The following is a 19,484-nucleotide window of genomic DNA, read 5'->3' as shown; positions in this document are numbered from 1 at the left end:
ATCAGTTTTTTATATTCTGTCTATTTTTCTTTATGTTTAAATATCAATTGGTGAGTGAAAACAAGTAGTGGTACTAGTTCTTATATTTCCTCAAAACAATTAGGCCAACCGCATGCTTAACATGACCGTAGTGTATTTTAATTGTCCATAGTTTACGACTGTTTGTCCACACTGTTATCCTTTGTTTTATGGTACCAACCAGCTCAAAGTCAAACTCAATATGATGAGGTATTAGCCTCCGCCACCATTTCACTCAGACATGTCAAGGTCAGGTCACTGTGGGATTGTCTCCAACCCCCAGCGGCCGCAGCCACACATCTTCCCTCTGTAGGGGACGCACATTATTTGTGTTCACCTCATCACTGCTCAGATGGGCTGTGCAGAGATAATAATACCCCCTTTAACCTTCTAAATGATTACAATTGTAAGAAAACAACTGCTTGTGCTGCCACTGTCACTGCTTCGATTTCGTTTTCAGGCTACATATTCATTTTATTCTGTCACAAGTGATAGCAGTTTGTTGCACTGTTTACATTGCATAAATATAAGCAATATGAGTATTTATATGCACACATTCTATGTTTTATAGGAGCTCTGTCCTGCAGTAAGACTCCAATGATGAACCTACCCACCTGCCTGATGAACTTGTACTTCAGAGCAATGAGACCTCCAGTTTTCTGCCATGGTGTTTACTCTGAGGCTGCCAAAGGAGGAAGGAGAGGGGATCCATTTGTCCCAAGGTGAGACACACTCTCCAACACCCCGATGTTAAATAAACACTCCCAGACCTCTGGCCAGCTCACTCCAGCCACTGGAATACCATTGGCGTGTCTAGATGATGGAGGGCTATTGTTATCTATCGCCTCTGCACTCTACTGAGAGGCCAATGAGAAGGCAGGCCACAGCGGCGCGTTACATATAGACTCGCCCACTCGCATTAAGTTATATTTGTTGGTCCTAAATAAAAATAGAAAAGCAGATTTACAGACACTTTCTTAGAATAACATCTGATTGAAGAGGGAAAGAGGGAGAGAGGGTGGAAAAAAAAAATTAGAGCGCAGCTCAGCGTGTGTTTCATCACCTGCAAAGCCAATGAGGGAGAGCGTCTCCGCGTCAACAACTGTAAAGCGTATCCCAGCTTCTGCTGCTGCTGCCATCTCCGCTGCACGCTACACTAACCAAGAATGTGTATTTCTGCAGATGATTAAATCAATACCATTTTGACAAGACTTGTTGGAACATGCCTCTTTATTTTACGCAATTCCTTCCCTTTCGTCAGGGAGCATTTATCAACCTGCCGGGGTGCTGTCACCTAATGGAGATTGTTCTTTAGTCTGCTCTTGATAGAAGGGAACGATTATGATGCATGTCGATAGTTTACAGAGATATTGACACAGGAACAAAGAGCAGACCCTTGCGGCTGATAGCCTTTTCCCTCACACTCCCTCAAAGCGCCTTGGTCATGTTTCAAATGTGTCTTTCTCCCTCACCTTACCTCTCCCATGATGATTTCCTTTGTTTTAGAGGTCAATTAAGGTCTGAAGGCCCCACAAAGGGAACGTCAGTGTTCCCTCGTATTTACTTTTCAACACAAGCCAGGCACTCCTTCCTCTGTCATCCTTTGGCTTAAGCCCTTCCCCCAAACAACAAAAAACAATCTGCCACCTTATAAAGGCCTTTACATGGTGCCTTTGGTTTGGCACGCGAGGAGTTAAATTATAAAACCAGCCCAGGGTGTGACAACAGGCCGTGAATATAATAAGCTTGAAGGAGACAGGAATGAGAAAAGGTGGGATGCATATAAAAAGAGGGAGGAGAGTGGGAAAACAAATGATGAGCTCTACCTATAAATTCTTCATCTGCATTGGCTGATTGGAACGGCTTGACTGTGCGCTCAGCTGTGACTTAACAACTAATCCAGTTTGTAAGTTATTATTTATCTCCAGGAAAGTTTGTCAAACTTGGGCTTTGATTTTCTACCCTGATTTCCCTCTTGTGGCTCGCTCTCGCACATGCTCCCCACATAATTTATGACTGCCTCTGGTCTTGATGACAGATTATTAAAAGTAGAATTAGTTTTTTGCGCGGGATTTCTCCACTGGGAATTGGGAAGGCAGTGCTCTCCGCGGAAGGTCTCTTACGAGGTCTCCATTACTAATAGAAGTTTTTTTTCTCTGATGGGGGGCAAGGAGACTAATGATTTGAATTTACTGTGGCAGCCGTCACGTGGTCTGGAAGGCATCAGTCGAACAGACAAGAGGTTAACTTCCTCCCTGTGGAGAGGTTTATTGGATTGTTTAGCAGCAGAAGGATAATGTTTTTGTCATAGACTGCTGCGGCAAAACAGCGGTGTGGCAGAGAGAAGGGGAGAAGAGAAATGAAGGGAGGAAGGACACAGAGAGAAGGGGGTCCAGGGATGGATAGAGGAGCAGAGAGGAGAAAACAGCATGATCGGAGCACAGTGAGCAAGGCGAAAGCAAGTTATTTCTAATATAGGTGGACAGATGCGATAAAGCTCGGTGATAGTGCGCCATTCCTCTACAGCTCTTACATGTGCGCAGGAAAGAAACACACTCCCATTCGGCGGTGTGCACAAAAGTACACACACACATTCAGTCTCACTCACACACAGACAAAAAGAGAGATGTTAGTTCCTTTCACCTGATGGCCGTTTGGAGCTTGTACTCCCAGCATGCCTCGGCAGTATGGGTACCAGAGGGGAGTCACAGCGCAGCTGAGAGCCTCGGCTTAATCTTATGCATCATTAAGCACTCAGCGGCAAGCCAGCGCTGTTCATATACATCATCCACGCTTAATAAACATAATGATGACATAAGATGTAATTCTAGATGAATTTTCATTTTATAGGGAAATGGAGAATTCCTGTAGAAAGGAAAGAAAAAAAGTAAATTATCTGGGAAGTACAAAATAAATTATGTTTTTTTTCCCACTTAGATGAATGTAGGTGTTTGGTGCATCTGAGTTTGGGATAGTGTGTTAGGCTGCTGCATGGGGATGTGGTGTCGATGGTGGCGATGAGGCTTTTGGTTATGGCGGTGGCGGTGATGGTGTGGCAGGTGTGGTTGGGTTAGAGGCGGGGTCGTGGCAGAGCGTGGGGAGGGGTGAGTCTGAGAAAAATGGGGGTGGCTATTGTGAAACGTTTGCAATTTTTAATTCCTAATCGCGGGGCATGATGGACAGGCTGAGACACCCCAGAGTGTGCAGCTCATCCATCATGGGAAGAGGAAACCGGAGAGAGAGAGAGAGAGAGGGAGAGGGAGAGAGGGGAGATGTAAAATTTCAGATGGAGTTACCTTACAGGGGGGAGAGGGAAAATAGATTCCCGATAAAAGCGAAGGATGTGGGAGTGAAAGGGCAGCAGGTACTGTGGGAGGGCATCACGGGCCCGAGATTGCTTCATGTCTCCCTGCTGGGACTCCGGGGTAGCTCGGCCTGGAAATGAGTTCCGCTTTCAGGGACTGTACCAGACATTGAATCATCCTGAGAATCATCCTCGCTGCACTTGTCTTCAACAGATAGTAGATGTAAAGTGATGGTGACCTGGCGATGGGAAAGTGAATACTCAATGGGATATAATCAACCAAGGAAACAGCAGAACGACTCGAACACAAGGGATGTAAATGCAAAAGTCTCCAGGATTCTGTGTTTTTACAGTAAAGGGACAGTTCGTCACAAAAGCACATATTATACCTTTTACCTTTAATGGTCTTAATCCGTCTAGATTTGTGTGAGTGCTGAGTTTTGGAGATTTGGAGATGCCTGCTCTCAAATATAATGGAAACAAAAAAAGGACTTGGTTTGTGGTATTAAAAGCTATAAAAAAAAATACGTCTGAAAAACTTAACAATTAACAGCAATGTCTCCTTCCACAAACCTTGACATAGTTACTCAAGATAATCCACAGACCTTGTTGTGAGCAGTTTCATGTAGGAACTATTTTCTTTCTGTATCACAGCGCAGAAGGAAACGTGCATCTAACCATGGATGAGAGGCTAGCTATTTTAGCTAGCGAACGCAGCGCAGCAACATAATTTAGATGGATAAATAGCACTACACTGAAGTGAAAAAATATGTTTTTTATTTTATTTTTAAATTGTCTGTAGCATTTTGCATTTGAACCTGGATGCCTCCAGTTTCAGCAAATTCACAAAAAAAAAAAAATCCTCAGGCATAAACTATGGTCACTTTCACATTGTTTGACACGACAACTTCATCTACTAAATGAGTCTTGTCGTCTCTGCCTGATTGTTTCCTCTTTGTCGGAGCAAGTTTTTGCAAACTGTTTGTGTCCTGATAGCAGAGAGCACCCTGAGAGAGTGTGAACTGTACATCAAACATGATAATGTCTCATTATGTCTGAGAATTAATTAGCTTCAGTGTGTTGAGGTCCTGGTTGCCTGCCTTTTTTTTTGGAGGCGTAATGCGAGTTTTAGACCTCAGCAAGTTTGGAGCCAGTGGACCATACAAGCCAGTATGCCAGTGGGTGAGCCAAGTCTCTCAATGCAGGGATCATTACCGCCTCTCTTTCTCTCTGTCGTTCTTATTCTCCCTCCTTCGCGCTCTGTTCTGCTCTTTATTTTATTTTCGTCCCCTGTTAAATATACATGAAGCCTCCTTTTTTACATGTATTATCTAAACAGTTTCTTTTCAGACAAAATTCATACTGTTTTTAGTCCAGTCATAAGGGAATTTACTAAAATATAGTGTTTATCGGACTTTAATTTTAGCTTCTACAAGTTGCTAATAAGGTTAGGCCTATGTGATGTCATCTTCGTGGTAATTAGTTACCCACAATCCCCCCTACTCTCATTTCTAGAAAAAAAAAGAACAGTAATAGGCAGAGAACAGTGACAGGATCAGAGAAATGGGCTTTTAACTAACATGCAAAGTGATGAATGGATTGACCACAATGTAGACTAATGGAGCCATGGAACTAATTAGGCCGAGCAGAGCTGTGCTTAAATGTAAATGGATTGAGCTGGATGAAACGTAGGAACAGCTGAGAGAATGATGAGGTCCTTCACTCGGGGGTCAATCAATGGCCAAGCAAACACAATCTATGGGCCTCCGTGAGGTCGTAGCCAAGGAGCATTTCATCTGTTATAATTCAGGGATTGTTGCATGTGTACAGTACGGGCATGTCTGTATTTATGGTCGAGTGTCTTATACATACGATATGATTAAAAAGTTTGAAATCACCTGTCGTATTGATTTTTGTATTCTTATCTTCAGCAGTTTTTAAAAAATGTTTTTTAAGAAAAATGTCGCAGATCAAATTTAGATACTTAATAAGTAAATAAGTGATCAACATTTTCTGCCATTTTCTGGACCAAAGAACTAATCGATTGGTAAATGTTTGACATATTAATCAATGATGAATGTAATTGTTAAACGTTAGTTAGCAGTAGTCCCCACAGTGTTGCATGTTGGGAGTATACTGTTGCAATCATTTTTTTCCTGATTATTCATTTGTTTTCCAGTCTGGAAAAGTGTGAACGACCGAAGATCATTATTGAATCACAACAGTGGAATTGGCCTCTAAATATTTGGGAAATTCTGTTTTCTTTTGGTCCTTGTGCAGTTCACTCAGAAGTTAGATAGCAATAGTGCTAACCCAAGACTAACCCTCTATTTCTATTTTGAAGTTTTCACAGAAAAGCTTTGGTACAGCAACATGTTATCGACATTATTGTGCACAGCATTTTGTTCTCTATGTACAAACCTTATTTTCCATTTTCCATGCCTCATACAAAATCTGTTTGTAAAGCGGCCTTTCTCCAACCTAAAAGCATGAAAGACCATTCAAAAATATAAAATAGCCCTCCCAGCAATCCGACTCCAATAAATTAAGCTTTTCTAGCTTATGAACAGTAGTGAAGACACTCCGTGTCATTGATACATATGGCCGACTGCATGACTTTGCAGAAAAGCTGTAATAAATCTCTAATCATTCTCGTCCCTGGTGCCCAGCTCTCAGACCCTGCAGCTTGGCACCTACCACATGTTTCCTGGCGTGCCCTCTGACTTTGCGGTCCTTGTAGACCACTTCTGTTGGCCGCGCCTCAAATCTGCTGCTTTCACCTCAAGAATGGCCGCAAAGATAATTAATGCGCTGAGCTACAGCACCTAACCTGCGGTTCTGCTCCTCACATAGAGCTGTGTTTCCTGCACATATTCAGCCTTTATGGCCATGCTTTGACCTTGTAAACATCTGTGGAGTGAAGTAAGTGACAGCAGTTTACACACTCGGCACATGCATGTGTCTGTGTGTGTTTGTCTTTGCCTGCTATGCTTCCTTTTGTTAAGTATTTAGTAAAAATAGCTTCCCTAGCTTGGAGAGAAGAGCAGTAACATCAACTGAGAAGCCTACCGGTTGCTGGGATGCAGTTCATGCCCTCTGTTTGGCTCTGTAGGCGCTGCACATCCCAGAATTAATGCGTGCAGAAATGCAAATAACCCACCCCAGTAAAAGTTGACATTGCCTCCTCTGATAAATTTTTCTGCTGAGGTAAGAGACAATTTAATGCAGAATTAGAAGTCACTCTCCGCCACCATTTACATCCTTAATTAGCTGTAATTTCTCTGCACCCATTAGAGAGAGAGAGAGAGAGACAGAGAGAGAGAGAGGACACAATAGAAGAAGAAGAGGTTAAGATGAGAGCGTGTTGCTCTCCCCCGGTGCCAGGCTGGTGTGTGTCTGTTTGTGTGTGTTGTGTATCAGTACGTCCTCCCCAGCCAGGTTGCCTTTGGTGATTGATCCACGTCTTGCTCAGTCACCAGCCATTGGCACTGGGGTGGATGTAAACACTGATTAGAGGGAGGAAATGAGGCCCTCACTTTGTCCTCTGTGTCAGGGAGCACTGCGGTGGCTGTCTCTGTTTGTCTAGTTCTTTCCACCTGAGCACGTTTCAGAGGACACCGTTAGCTACGCTTTATAGCCGTTATTTAGATAGCGACACAACGGGATGCTCCTTTTGCTCTTTGACTGACATGCCCAGCCATGTGCTCAGCAATTCAACTCCCCGCATCGGACAAAGTGCCTACAAGTTTGCGAGCGCGCAAAAATGATGATGTGTCGGTTTGTATGAAGGAGAGGTTGGACAGGGTTACTGTTGATTTGATTGGAATATACAAGTAACCAGCAGTAATTTAACTTTCTGTCAGTTTAGTGTAGAAGGCTAGTTTTGCTGCTCTTCCACCACTCTGTCTTTGTTTTGCGTTGGAATTTGCAATTTATTAATTTCACGACTGTTGACATCTGAGTATAAAATAGACAGATTCTTGATATTGTTTTGCCAATATTATAAAATGCATACAGACCGTATGGTAAACTATATGTTCAAGTTATTGGTTATATTTTGGGGATATTCATCATACTATTTACCTGTAATGTTACAATACATGCAAATCATGAAACCGGATACTTTCCCCTTATGAAATTATGACAAACCGTTCAATTTGGACAACAAATCGGCTCCAACTACTTTGGTGGCGCCTTATCAGGGAAAGAACAGCACAGAAAGAGTGCTGCACAGAAAACATTTTTCTTTCTTTGCCAGGAAAAATGAACTGTCAACATTTAATGATAGATATTTGCATTGTGATACAAATCGTGTCCTTGGCCCTAAACATAAGATATAGATCCATTTATAATGAATTCAGATAAAGTGTCCTTTTTGCATTCTCGCTCTAATGGATCCGTGGAGCCAGCCAGTCAGTGACCCTGGTGCAATCAACAAAAACCTGTGCCAGTGGATGATCAGACAGACATCTATCATTTCCTCTCACACCTTCTAAGACGTGGCTGATACTTAGGTGCAAATGTATTTTTTCCTGCTAAATGTATGTGTAACTTCTGCAAGCTGGCTGACTTTTTTTCATGGTTTTGTGAGAATGTGTGGAAGAAAGGGGGCAAAAAGACATTAGATTTTTTTTTCCATCATTAAGCTGTGTCTGGGAGATGATGTGCTAGCCGTATGTGGTCCAGGGGAAGTATTTATAGCCCTGCTGGAATCTTGCTGTGCCGCGTTGATAGCAGAGATAATGGGAGAGAATGGGACGCAGCGAACTGTTCTAATGACACCAACAAGACAAGAGAACAGCGAGGATAAATAAATGTTAGCCATTTTCTCTCGCACATCATTTGCATTTTTTCTTGTTAAGGTCACTTATAGACTCAGACAATAACAACGAGGGGGAAAAAAAGCTCTTGCCGAATATAAAATCAGAAAAATAACAAAAACAGAACTACTTAGTATGCAAGCCAATGATTTTATTTCCTAATAATGTGACATTCAGTTAAAGATAGTGCCGGTTTTTAATTTTTAGCCCCTTTAATTCCCGTGTAGCTGCTTGAGTGGGTTTCCTTGTGAAATAGGGGGAATACAAACAAGATTTCACTTCATTACACAGGAACAAACTGTACAGAAATTGCACTTACTTATGGAAATGACTGTTAAACATGCACAGCATTATGTGCTCTGCCTGTGCCGAAAACGTTGGAAACATTAAACCATGAGCACATGAGTACAGACAGTGAGCCAATAAGGAGGACCAATTACCAAGGACTGAGTTTGAGGAGCACTGGTCCTGGGGATGATCAAAAGGGACAACTGATTAAAGAAATACATTGACCTTAAAATGGGCCTAATTTAATCAGCCACTGTTTCTGACGGCGGAAACACACTCTTAATGATAAACTGACTTTCCTTCTTGTCAGAGGCTCACTGTACCACCTAGCTGCTGACAGGTCTAACTTATTTGTTTCATTTCATACTTCCATCCAACGGCAACAGTAGTTGCAGTAACTTTGTGAAAGAGAGGGTCATTAGTGTAACCTCTGGGCCCCGTTTTGCTGCCGGAAGGTAATGAGAGACAAACAGCATGGTCAGCAGTAGGCATAAGTGCTGGGGGTTTATGGGCAGTGTGTTGTGTCCCAGGTTAACACTGATGCCACCATTTAGAGCTCTGTGTTTTAGCACCCGCCTGCTAATTGAGATGACAAAGGCCATAACAATGACATTGTTGGCCAAACGGCCCTCTCTAGGCCCGCGTCTGGCTCCAGTCAAGGACGTCTAGCAGGCTGTAAGTGCAACCTTGGAATTTAAGATGGTGCCTGAGACCTTATGTGTATCTCAAAAACAATTAGCGCAGCTCAGGTGGACCAACACACATTCTCAGACTCTTTTTAAGTGCCAGAACTGCGGCACTTGTTTTGTTTGTTTTACTTAAAGTCACATAAACCACATCCTCCACTCACAACAATGGCACATAAATGACTCTGGAAAAGCAAGTGGAATGGATATTGTGTTGTTGTTTCAAAAATCAAGTTAGATTACCTTATTTGTCATTTATGCTTCTCATTACACGCTGAAGCATCCTTGTAAATAGGCTCCTGCTGTAATATGAAACAACATCAATTGACACCCCATAAAACATATATAACGTGTTAACAAGAGATATAAACAAGGCCAGCTGTTGAATTATCTTTTGACTATCCTAAAACTGTGTTTGTGATCAATTAAGGCTCAGTCTCACAATTTCACATTGAAAACAGGATGTCTTCTGTTACCAATCTAATAATAGTAATGCATATGGCGAGTGTTTTGATTAACATAATGGAAAAATAGCCCACATAATTTATCTTCTAAGTCCGAGGGAGAGAGAGCCAGATTGGAGCCTGAGGACTCAATCCACCTCAACATATGCTGCCATTGTAAGTCTCTGAATGTGGAGTATCTCGAGCCTCGTTCCCATGATATTTATTGAAAAACATTTGACTTTATGAGCTGCATACTTAATGAATGCCTATCGATGCTGCAGCTCAGCAGATGAGGCTATAATTCTACATATAAGTATCGCAATCACACGTGGGACTGTAATGTTGTTTCTAATTGTGATCTATTCTAATTTCCAGTTTATCAGTCCTGATCTGAGGCTGAGTAGAAGACCACCATTTACATTGTTAATTTGCAAGCTAATTTGAAAGGTATAATAGCAATATAGTCGTTTTGTTTCCTCTTGAGGTTAACATTTCCTTTTTCTGTCCTAACCAGAAATTTCTCATCTTATTTCTCATAATCTCTTTCACATTGAACAAAAAAACCCACTAGCAGCCACCAACATCTGGCTTTTGCCTTCATTGGGAAAGAGTACAATCAGCATTCATCCCCAGTTCAAATAGCTCTGCAGTATTCACTGGTATGATCGGCAGTGATGGAAACATGACACCGAAGTAGAGACTCACATTTTCCCTAAATTTTCCATAATTTTCCTCAAATTTTCCTCAGATTTTCCCAAAATGTTCCTCAAATGTTTCCCCTTTTCCCTTTTTCCAGTGTGATGCTATGACATCCATTGAGTTTCAGGCATTAAAGCGTATGCAGTTTTCCATCTGCCTCTGTTCAAGCAGCACTCGAACATTGTTCAGCTGATGTTGAGTTTGAAAGGGAGACTAAAGTAAAATGTATGAAAATGTAACCACCATAATGTTGTTACTGGCCTCCATGCTGATTTCTACTGTTCACTGTTTATCGGCTCATTTGTGATATTTAAAATGACACACCGGGAAAGTAACAGAAAGGCAAACCCTCTAATTGCAATGGGAGAGGAGTCAGTTGCCTTTTTTTGGCATGTTTGGCTGCTTTAAATATATGATATGTAACCTTTCCATATTAAAAGGAAAGGAAAGGAAGGAAGTTGAATAAGACGTGAAAAAAAAACTCAGTCAAATACCATACATAGATTTTCATCAGCAAAGGTTGTTTTCAACAATGAAGACAACATCTCCCATAATTCCACTCTACTTATTTCTTTTGTTTTTAATTGAGAGACCCCTAGTGGCAAAAAAATGTCATACTGTGCATTTAAAAAACCTGCATATATGCTTTTATTTTGGTGTAAAAATATATAAAATAGACAAAAATCCTGATCTGTAAAGCGACTTTTTCTACTCTGATTGCGACTGAGATTTAGCTTCTGAAATCAGTCAGATGTGTCACTACACCTGCCATGTGGCATAAACAGAAAATGCCTCTGCTGGATAGGAATACATTTCTTTTTATCAACCTGTTATATACACACCTCCAGCTGGATGTGAGCTATGACTGAAGAAAAATACCTGCACAGATGGAATCACCTCGCTGTAAGGGAGATGTTGATGTCTGGTCAAGCTCCAGTTTTATACCCAGCAAAAGACAAACATAATTCAGATGCATTGCCTGGCTTATCTTATCTTGTAAGATGGAAAACAAAAACCTCAGAAGTAAATCTCATTCATATATTTGTCTGAAACCAGATCTGCAGTTGCTACTTAACGCTAGTCCATTGGTTTTGTCTGAGTGATTCACCTATCGGAGGAAAGTTAGATGTATTCCACTGATTGTCTAGCTGCAAGGAAAAATCCATCTCGGAGCATCCTGCGGCTGCTGGGCCTTTATTGACATATCAGATGGGACATTGGAGGAGAAATTGGCCTCATTTGTTTCTCATGTCACCTTAATGGCAGATCTCTTTCAAGGGGCAAAGAATTGACAGGCCCACGGTCTCAGTGAGCAAACAGCCAAACCTAGTTTATTGGTTTCCTCTTGCAAACACTCTGCCTAATGTGGCTGGCTAGATCAGCCTCCAAAGTTGAAAAGATCCCCCAGAAAATATTAATCAAGTCCTCTGACTGATTGTCTTTGCATGATAAATTATCTGGAAAGGGACAGTGTTGCTATAGCCCAGGGACATTTATCACACACATAGGCTGAGTTGGGATTCCAGGAGAGAAACGACTGTGCTGACAGAGTGGAAGGGTCAATTAGACATTTTCACTGGGGACGTACTGTATATAGCATCAGAAGCAGTGTTGAGATGATTTAGACTACGTCATGTTTGAGCTAGCTATGAATGAATGAATGAATGAATGAATTTTTTCACCAAGGTTTCACACGTTGCCCAACGAGCTTCATGTATGACACCTAAATCTTCTGCAGTTGTTATCCACCAACTATCGTCGCTGTCAATACTTTCACCAATCATTTCCCTCTTCAGCAGCGTTAGCGTCTTGTTTCCCGGCTTGATTGAAGTTTCTGTGCGTCACTTGGAAGTGAACAGGTGTCAACCTAGCGCAGGCACCTCGCAGATGGCAGCATAATTAGCATTGATTCTGGCAGGCTTTCACAGGCCAGGGTCTAGATGGCCGTGACGACCAACTAACCTCCCCACCTCTTGATGGGCTACCTCTGGGACAGATCGAAGCTCATTTTACTCCTAGAGTGGTGCACACTAAAGGACTTAGTAACACACACCATCTGAGGCACACAAATCCTGCTGCATAGCCTCTGAGAGAAACAACTGACAGTGTAAAATTTTCTATGTAGTTGAGTAAAATAAGACAAGATTAGTGCTTTGGCTCATGTTAACGACTTCAGTTAAGACTATTAAATTTTATTTATTAATTAAGGCACCAACTAATGATTATTTTTTACAATTCAATACTTAGATTATTTTCACAATTGATTGTAAGTGTAGAATGTCCTGCAAATTCTCATTGCAAGTTGACCCATTCAAATTGCTTGTTACATCCAACTGACGATGAAAAACACCAAATAATTCTGATTTTTATCATTGTTTACAAAGAAAAACAGAAAATATTTCCATTTGAGTAGCTGGAACTGCAGAATTATTAGCATTCGTGCATTAAAAATTACTTAAATGATGATCAGAAATGTTGCTGAGTAATTTTTCTGTTGATCAGCTAATTGATTAATCAACAATTAATCAACCTTCTATTAGATTCATAAACATTCATACATATTTATTTCATGAATTTAAGACTTTGTTTTTACATTACTTTGTCAAGGATCTGTGTACAAATTGAATAAATTAAAGCAACGCAGTAAATATACGTATAAATATTGTGTGAAACAATGCAGATTTCCAATTGACAGGAGGATAAATATCCAAAAAAGTTGCAGCATCCTTCAAAAGCAGGCAGCAGGATTATTCTGTAAGTGTGTCAACGTTCATGCCTCAGTACGCCTCCTCTCTTGGTATTTGTATATTGCAGATATACTGCTGGAATAGGCCAGCCCCTGCACTTTGAAATGGATCTCATCTAATCATATTTCACCATGTCAAATGGCAGCATGACATGCTGTTTTACTCCGTAACATTTGGTTGTAGCGAGCCAGCTGACTGCATCCGATGCGAGGAGTCCCCTTGTTATTATGAACCACTTGTAACGGTGTGTCTGTGGGGTTGTTGTCAGAGTCGGTGGGTCATGCAGACATGTTGGTCACTAATACAATACACGGAAAATTGCTTCTGCGGCAGACATTTGTTTTCATTCTCGCATTGCAGTGTGTTCACTCCATTACAGAAACATAATCCAGACACATTTACACAAAGACCTTTTAATAACATCCAGTGTAGCTTGAATCACAGCAATCTAAATGCCTCTATTATAGCAACCAAATGCCGAACACAAAACAGAAACACACATCGGTGACTCATTATACTCAGCAGCAATAATATAATTGATGATCTCTAGTGCATATTTCCCCCCTCTCACCTCAGTCTTTTTCCCTAAATACTGTCAGCAGTCACTCCTTAACAATGAGAACCACCCATGCTGTATACTGCACTGGTCAGGTGTCAGGATTCATTATATTTGGCTGAGATTTGCATAATGCAAGAGGCATCAAATTAAATTTGCATAATTCCTTTGATTACACTTGTTATTAAATGTGAGTGACATTGATTTACAAAATGGCCTGATATAAGGTTAATGGCTGATGTCACCTTCTTGCGCCTCTGTCTTTTCTCAATTATTCGTAAAGCTGTCTTCAGCGTGTCATCCATGTTTCTGTATCCATAAGTAACATGGCCTTCTACTGTATGCATCTCTGCCTTCACCTCTATACATTGAACTGCCTCTATGCTCGAATTACCCTCTTATACAAGGTTTCTGTAATTATGTAAGGCAGAAAGTAATTTAAATAGGATGAACAGCCATAACATTGGTGTGCCCTGGCCCATTTAAGCACATTTACGTGGGCCATTATTGACAGACGGCTAAGTGTCATTTGTCAAGGCAGGAAGAATTGACAGGGCTAAGAAACAGAGTGAAGTAACGGTCAATCAGACCTACTTTACAGTCATAAGGAAAAAAAGCAGACATCTCCAGTGTTTTCATTTTCTTCTGGGAGGAAGCATAAGATCATAATACCTATTTTCATAATAATACAAACAGCCTGTAGGCTACAAAATAAGAAGAGGGCCATACTGTGTGTGTCTCTGCATTGCCTGTCGGAGACAGAGGGGTTTCAATCTCTTTTTCATTTCATCCTGATAGCTCTGCCTTTTATTACCGAGGGACAGGAACGTTTCCTGAGGTAAAAAGGAGAGCACATTCCCAAGATAAAGTTGGAGGTTTACAGCTATTTCCAGCCGTAATGTATTATTCCGTTAAAGCAATGATCAGGTAGTGTTGGATGAATGGGAGATGTTCAGCACCATTACTGCCTGGCACATCAGTGAGGCATTATTACATTATCGCTGCTCTTTAGTAGGAGATTGGGTGTGTGACCGGGTTCTGAATACACTCATCCCGCTCTCCACGGCGTAAATTGCAGATTGGCTCATTGACTTCAATGATAAAATGTAAAAATTGCCAGTAAAGAGAACATAGACTCAGGTTACTCCTTAGCTGTTTGTCAACGGCAGATGTGACTCAGTTGGTGCAGAGCATGTTAAAGAGTTCCATCTCCCAGAAGTCAATGTCATTTATGCCTGAAACTGCTAAAGCAATAGCTCATCTTGTCTCTGGTGTGTCATACTACACTGCCTTTGTCTGAGATTAAAATTTGCTACAGCGGTGGGCTAAAATCCTAAAATGTCACTTATAGCATAGAGCAAAGATTTAGATGTAACCAGAATGTGTTGAAAGGAAAAAATGAAACATTCAAATTTATGTTTCAATATTCGAAAATTAAAGAGCTATTAAGATTAAAAGAATGGTGTTTTTCCTCACACAAATAATTAACAATTACGATACATGTCACTGACATCTTTAGGATAATTTGCGTTTGATAATTGACAGCTAATTAATTAAATAATGCATCAACAATCCGTCCCACAGACCATGTGTTCAATGTGCGCTTTAGTGCCACATGAAAGAAAAACCTAGAAGCATTATTATTCTGCCTATTAGACCTGGGCAGGTTATTCTGGAAATGGATACCGCTAATGTTATTTCGCATGACACTCCAGAACAGCATTAATCCATGATAATTACCTTGGAAGGAAGCAAATAAAGACAAACTAATGGCGGGGTTGATCATCAATTTCAAACATTCGACTCAAATGCCCTACATTTTTATGCAGGAAGCGTCTAGTTGCTGTGCTTCTGCTCGGAATGCCTTTTTAAGTGTATATTATCCTGTCCTTGACTGGGGAAGTGCTAGGAGAAATCATTAAAGCAAATTAGACTATTAACATCCTAAAGAGCATTTATCTTGTGGATCAATAGGCTCTCATCTTCTTTAGAGGACCCTTTGGTGTCCTAAATCCATTATGAGCCAGATTATGAGGATAGTCAATTCATTACATGCAGATAGGCCAATAATTATTGACACCGTTGGTACCACTAATAATTTCAAGCGCATATCTTTTGTAACTTTTAAATTATCTTTAAAAACCAAAAGACAAGCATGTTACTGTTTTGAATAAATGAAAATGACTAAACGTCTTCAGCTGAATTCATTAAAGTTTTCGCACAATCTCAGGAGAATCCAGGCGTTCACTGGAGAGGATATTTAAAGAATCCTCTCAGACAGAAAAAAAAAAAAAAAAAGAGTCTCTTGGCATTGATGCACTTGTCGTAGATCAAGCAACACTTCACCATATGATTTTTCCTGCTTTGCTGACTGTGTGTGAAGATGCCATACACCGGGAATGGATTGGATCTGCAGTCTACCATCACAAGATCTGCGATGCTCCAATCAACACACAAGATGTTCAGACATTTACAATTGCATCATTTTGCAGCACCCTGCGCGTGACGTCACTGCTGCCTCGTTTGTGTTTGCACGCACACACGTTTGTCTCTCTTGGATTTGTCGCCGTGGTAAATCGACACATACGTGTGGATTTTTGTTTGAGGTATCTATTGTCTCACAAAAATGCCTTTTTAAAGAAGTAGAAAGAAAGGAATAATCAGACATCATGTGGCCCAGGAGGCAACATACACAAATCAACAGAGCAGCCGCCTTTGACATGATGTATATTTGATGAACATGATGTGATACAATTATCTCTCCCCGAGCCTTCGCCAGTATGTTGACCGAGAAGGGTATTGTTCAAAACCCATAAATCTCACCCCCTTACGTCGTGCCAATAATGGCCTTAAATGGGAATGAAATGACTTTCCCTTTTTCATCAGTTGTTATGCTAAAAACTGTAACCCTAAAGTGACCGCTGCCACGCATAATATGCTACACCGTTTGTTGTGCGCTGAAAAGGCAAGCGGGAGATCCTTCTGTTCCCCATATGGCCCCATTGTCTTGGTAATGCCGTACAATGCGCCCCCTCCAGAGCATGCTCCGAGCCCTGCTGGTAGAGAATAAACTGTTGGTTTCACAGAGGCGAGCAGGAGGCCCGTGGACACAGAAGTGTGTAAGATGTGGGGCTCCCATGCGCGTGGCCGGTCGATTCCACCCCACGGCCAGCGACGAGCCAGCTGGAGAAATGGAAAGCGTTCTCCGAGCAGTGGAGGAGGAATTTTGCACCACAGCAGGATGTTTTTGAAAAGTTTGTCAGAGGTATTTTCTCAGCTTGTAATTAGAAACAGTGAATGTGCACCCAAACTGAAGTTAACAGCTTATTGTTGCTGTTTTTGGATGGATTATATTTGTCGTCCCGTCTATTGCCACTTGTTTTTGAAGTACCAATTGATGACTCACTCCCTGTCACACATTTGAGATCCTATTTTGAGGTTCAATTTCAATCAATTAAGGCGGCTGTTAATTTTGCATTGATGACGATGTAAAAACAAAATTGAGCAGCAACGTGTCAACTCTGCATCTATTTAGATTAATTTAAAACATCATTTTTGATTTGTGCTTTTAGACACACTCCATCAACAAATAATTACAGCAGCCTCCATCAACAAATAATTGTAAATATTTTAATTTATTGATTCATTAGCTATTGGCACAGCAGTAGAGCATCACTGTGGCTGCATGCTTTGTGTGGGCTGTGTGAATATTCCCTGCATAGCTTCCATTGTCTGGCCCCTGGTAGCACTGAAGCTAAACTAATCAGTTAAAGAGTTGCTGAGTAGACAACAACCAGATCGTGCTAAAAAAGAAAAGCAGACCATTAAAACACTAACTGGCCTTACCAGAGCACTGTCACATTTGAACTGCTTTTTCACCAAACACTTGGCAGTGCACATACAGAGCTGCAACTAAGGATTATTTTTTATAATCAGTTTATCTTTCTTGTTCTTTAATTAATCATTTATTCTAACAAATTGCTAGGAAATCGTGAAAAATAACTCGGAGCTCAAGGTGACTTCTTTTAATGTATTTTCTTTCCCATCAACAGCCCAAAACTCAAAGATATTCATTTTATTGTTGGGAAAACGTATGTACTATAGAAAGTTAATGTTTGCCGTTTTTTGCTGAAAAGTCACTTCGAAGATTAATCAATAATAAAAATACTTTCCTATCAGCGATCTGATAGCGATTGACTAATTATTAATTACTGATTAATGGTATAATAATTCAGCTTTGTACACACATACGCAAGTGAAAAAGCCCTTAAATGATCAAGCTCATGATATCATGCTTACTGTTTGTAATTTGCCTCTTGCTTTTCTTTTTTTTCGTGTCTTAATAAACAGTTGGCCAGGACATTAATGAGAGCTCAGTGGAGACATGGACCAGGATGTGTGTGGAGGCTTTGGGATTGTAAGGGTCACCTGGTCAATGAATATGAAGGCCCCTCTTATTATAACTTTGTCAATGACAAATAACAAACTGTTGGTATATGAAATGCTCCGTTGTATCATTTTGTGGAGGACAAGGGACATTTTAAGCTTGGCTGCTCGTACACTAGCCTTTGAGCTGGCCCTGGAAAAGCTGTTTGTTTGACCCTAAGGAGTGAGAATTGACAAAGCAAGCCGGGAGCATTTGTTTCATCTGCTAAGCCATAGATTGAAAATGATTTCCCAATGCCCCGTTTGAGATCCCTGTGAAGGGGGTCATCAATTATTTCCTGATACGTGACACAATATTGTACCTATTTTACTGACCACTGCTTTCTGGTTGGTCAGATAGCATCTCTTTTATCAGCCCATTATTGATGGTGAATGGAAGCACAGTAAACAGACCTGTGGGTTTATTTCTACTTTCTCTCTGCCAGGGTGCTTCAGTGCTAAAGGGTGAGGAGTGAGGTCAGTAACAGAGAGGATGGAAAAATGACCAAAAATCACAAAATATCACAGTAGTTATCTTGTATAAAGGTAATAATTTTCATCAGAAAAAGAAGTGAAATGATTGAGCTATGAATAAAAAATATAATCTGCAGATGTATGGATAATCACTTGTTTCAGTCATTCTTCAAGCAAGAATTCACTGGTTCCAGCCTTTCAAATTTAAGGAATTTGCTGCTGTTCTTTGTCAAATATGACAGTTAACTGAATATCTTTGTGTTTTGGTCTGTTGGTCAGACAGAAACAGACATTTGATAGGTAGCTTTCATCATTTTCTGACATTTTATAGATAAAATGATACATTAATTGTTAATTGAGAAAATAAATACCAGCAGATAAATCGATAATGAAAACAATCCATGAAATACTACGATGAAATATCTTGTTTTTTTGTGAGAAAAACGCCTCCAATTGCAGAAATAAAGCACTAATACCTGTTTACTCAACCCATTACTACTCACATACATCACACAGAAGAAGAGAAAAACACAACTAGAACAAATGCAAGACATTCGTACACAATAAAACTCTTTTAGGCAATGCTGTTTAATCTTCATTTTGCTGGGAGAAGTGTGAGTCTGCTGAAAGCACACTGTTTTTTGAGCAAATGGAGTTCTAAATTGCTTTTTTTAAGTACCATGCGCCAGGGTAATGTCTAGAGGTACCGACACAGCATTCCAGTGGCAATGATTTATGGTGTGGGGCAGCCACAAATTGACTTGTATGCAAGAAATGTAAATGGAAGTGGGACATTTGATGGAGAAGCTCATTTCCAGCCTTAAATGTTTTAAATTAACCACACAAACTCACAAGGCAAAATGTTAATGGGCATTTTTTTTTCCTACTTTTTTTTTCCTTCAGTCTTTTCTCCCCCCTTAACTTAATCTACATTACAGGTCAATTTATTATACAAACAGTAATGTTGCTCTAGATTTGCAAGGATCAATGGATTTGACAAAGGGGATTCATTTCAGGAAAT

The 19,484-nt window shown here is 40.6% G+C and overlaps 1 protein-coding gene across 3 annotated transcripts in view; it reads left to right on the top strand.

Moving 5' to 3' along the window:
- The window catches only part of LOC311250256 (uncharacterized protein), a 67,208-nt gene that overhangs the window by 9,139 nt on the left and 38,585 nt on the right, over nucleotides 1–19,484 (top strand). For all 3 annotated transcript variants that reach the window (XR_014621250.1, XM_084341847.1, XM_084341846.1), the window contains exon 2: nucleotides 590–740. Coding sequence is in view for 2 of the 3 variants with exons in the window: in XM_084341847.1 (XP_084197973.1) it covers nucleotides 590–740 (151 nt within the window). In the remaining variant the exon portion in view is untranslated. The remainder of the gene's footprint in view (nucleotides 1–589; nucleotides 741–19,484) is intronic.

The sequence above is a fragment of the Pagrus pagrus genome (assembly GCF_965226575.1).
Source record: "Pagrus pagrus genome assembly, chromosome: 21".
Taxonomy (NCBI): Eukaryota; Metazoa; Chordata; class Actinopteri; order Spariformes; family Sparidae; genus Pagrus; species Pagrus pagrus.
The sequence above is the reverse complement of the archived record's forward strand: the minus strand, read 5'-3'. Positions and strand labels throughout refer to the sequence as shown.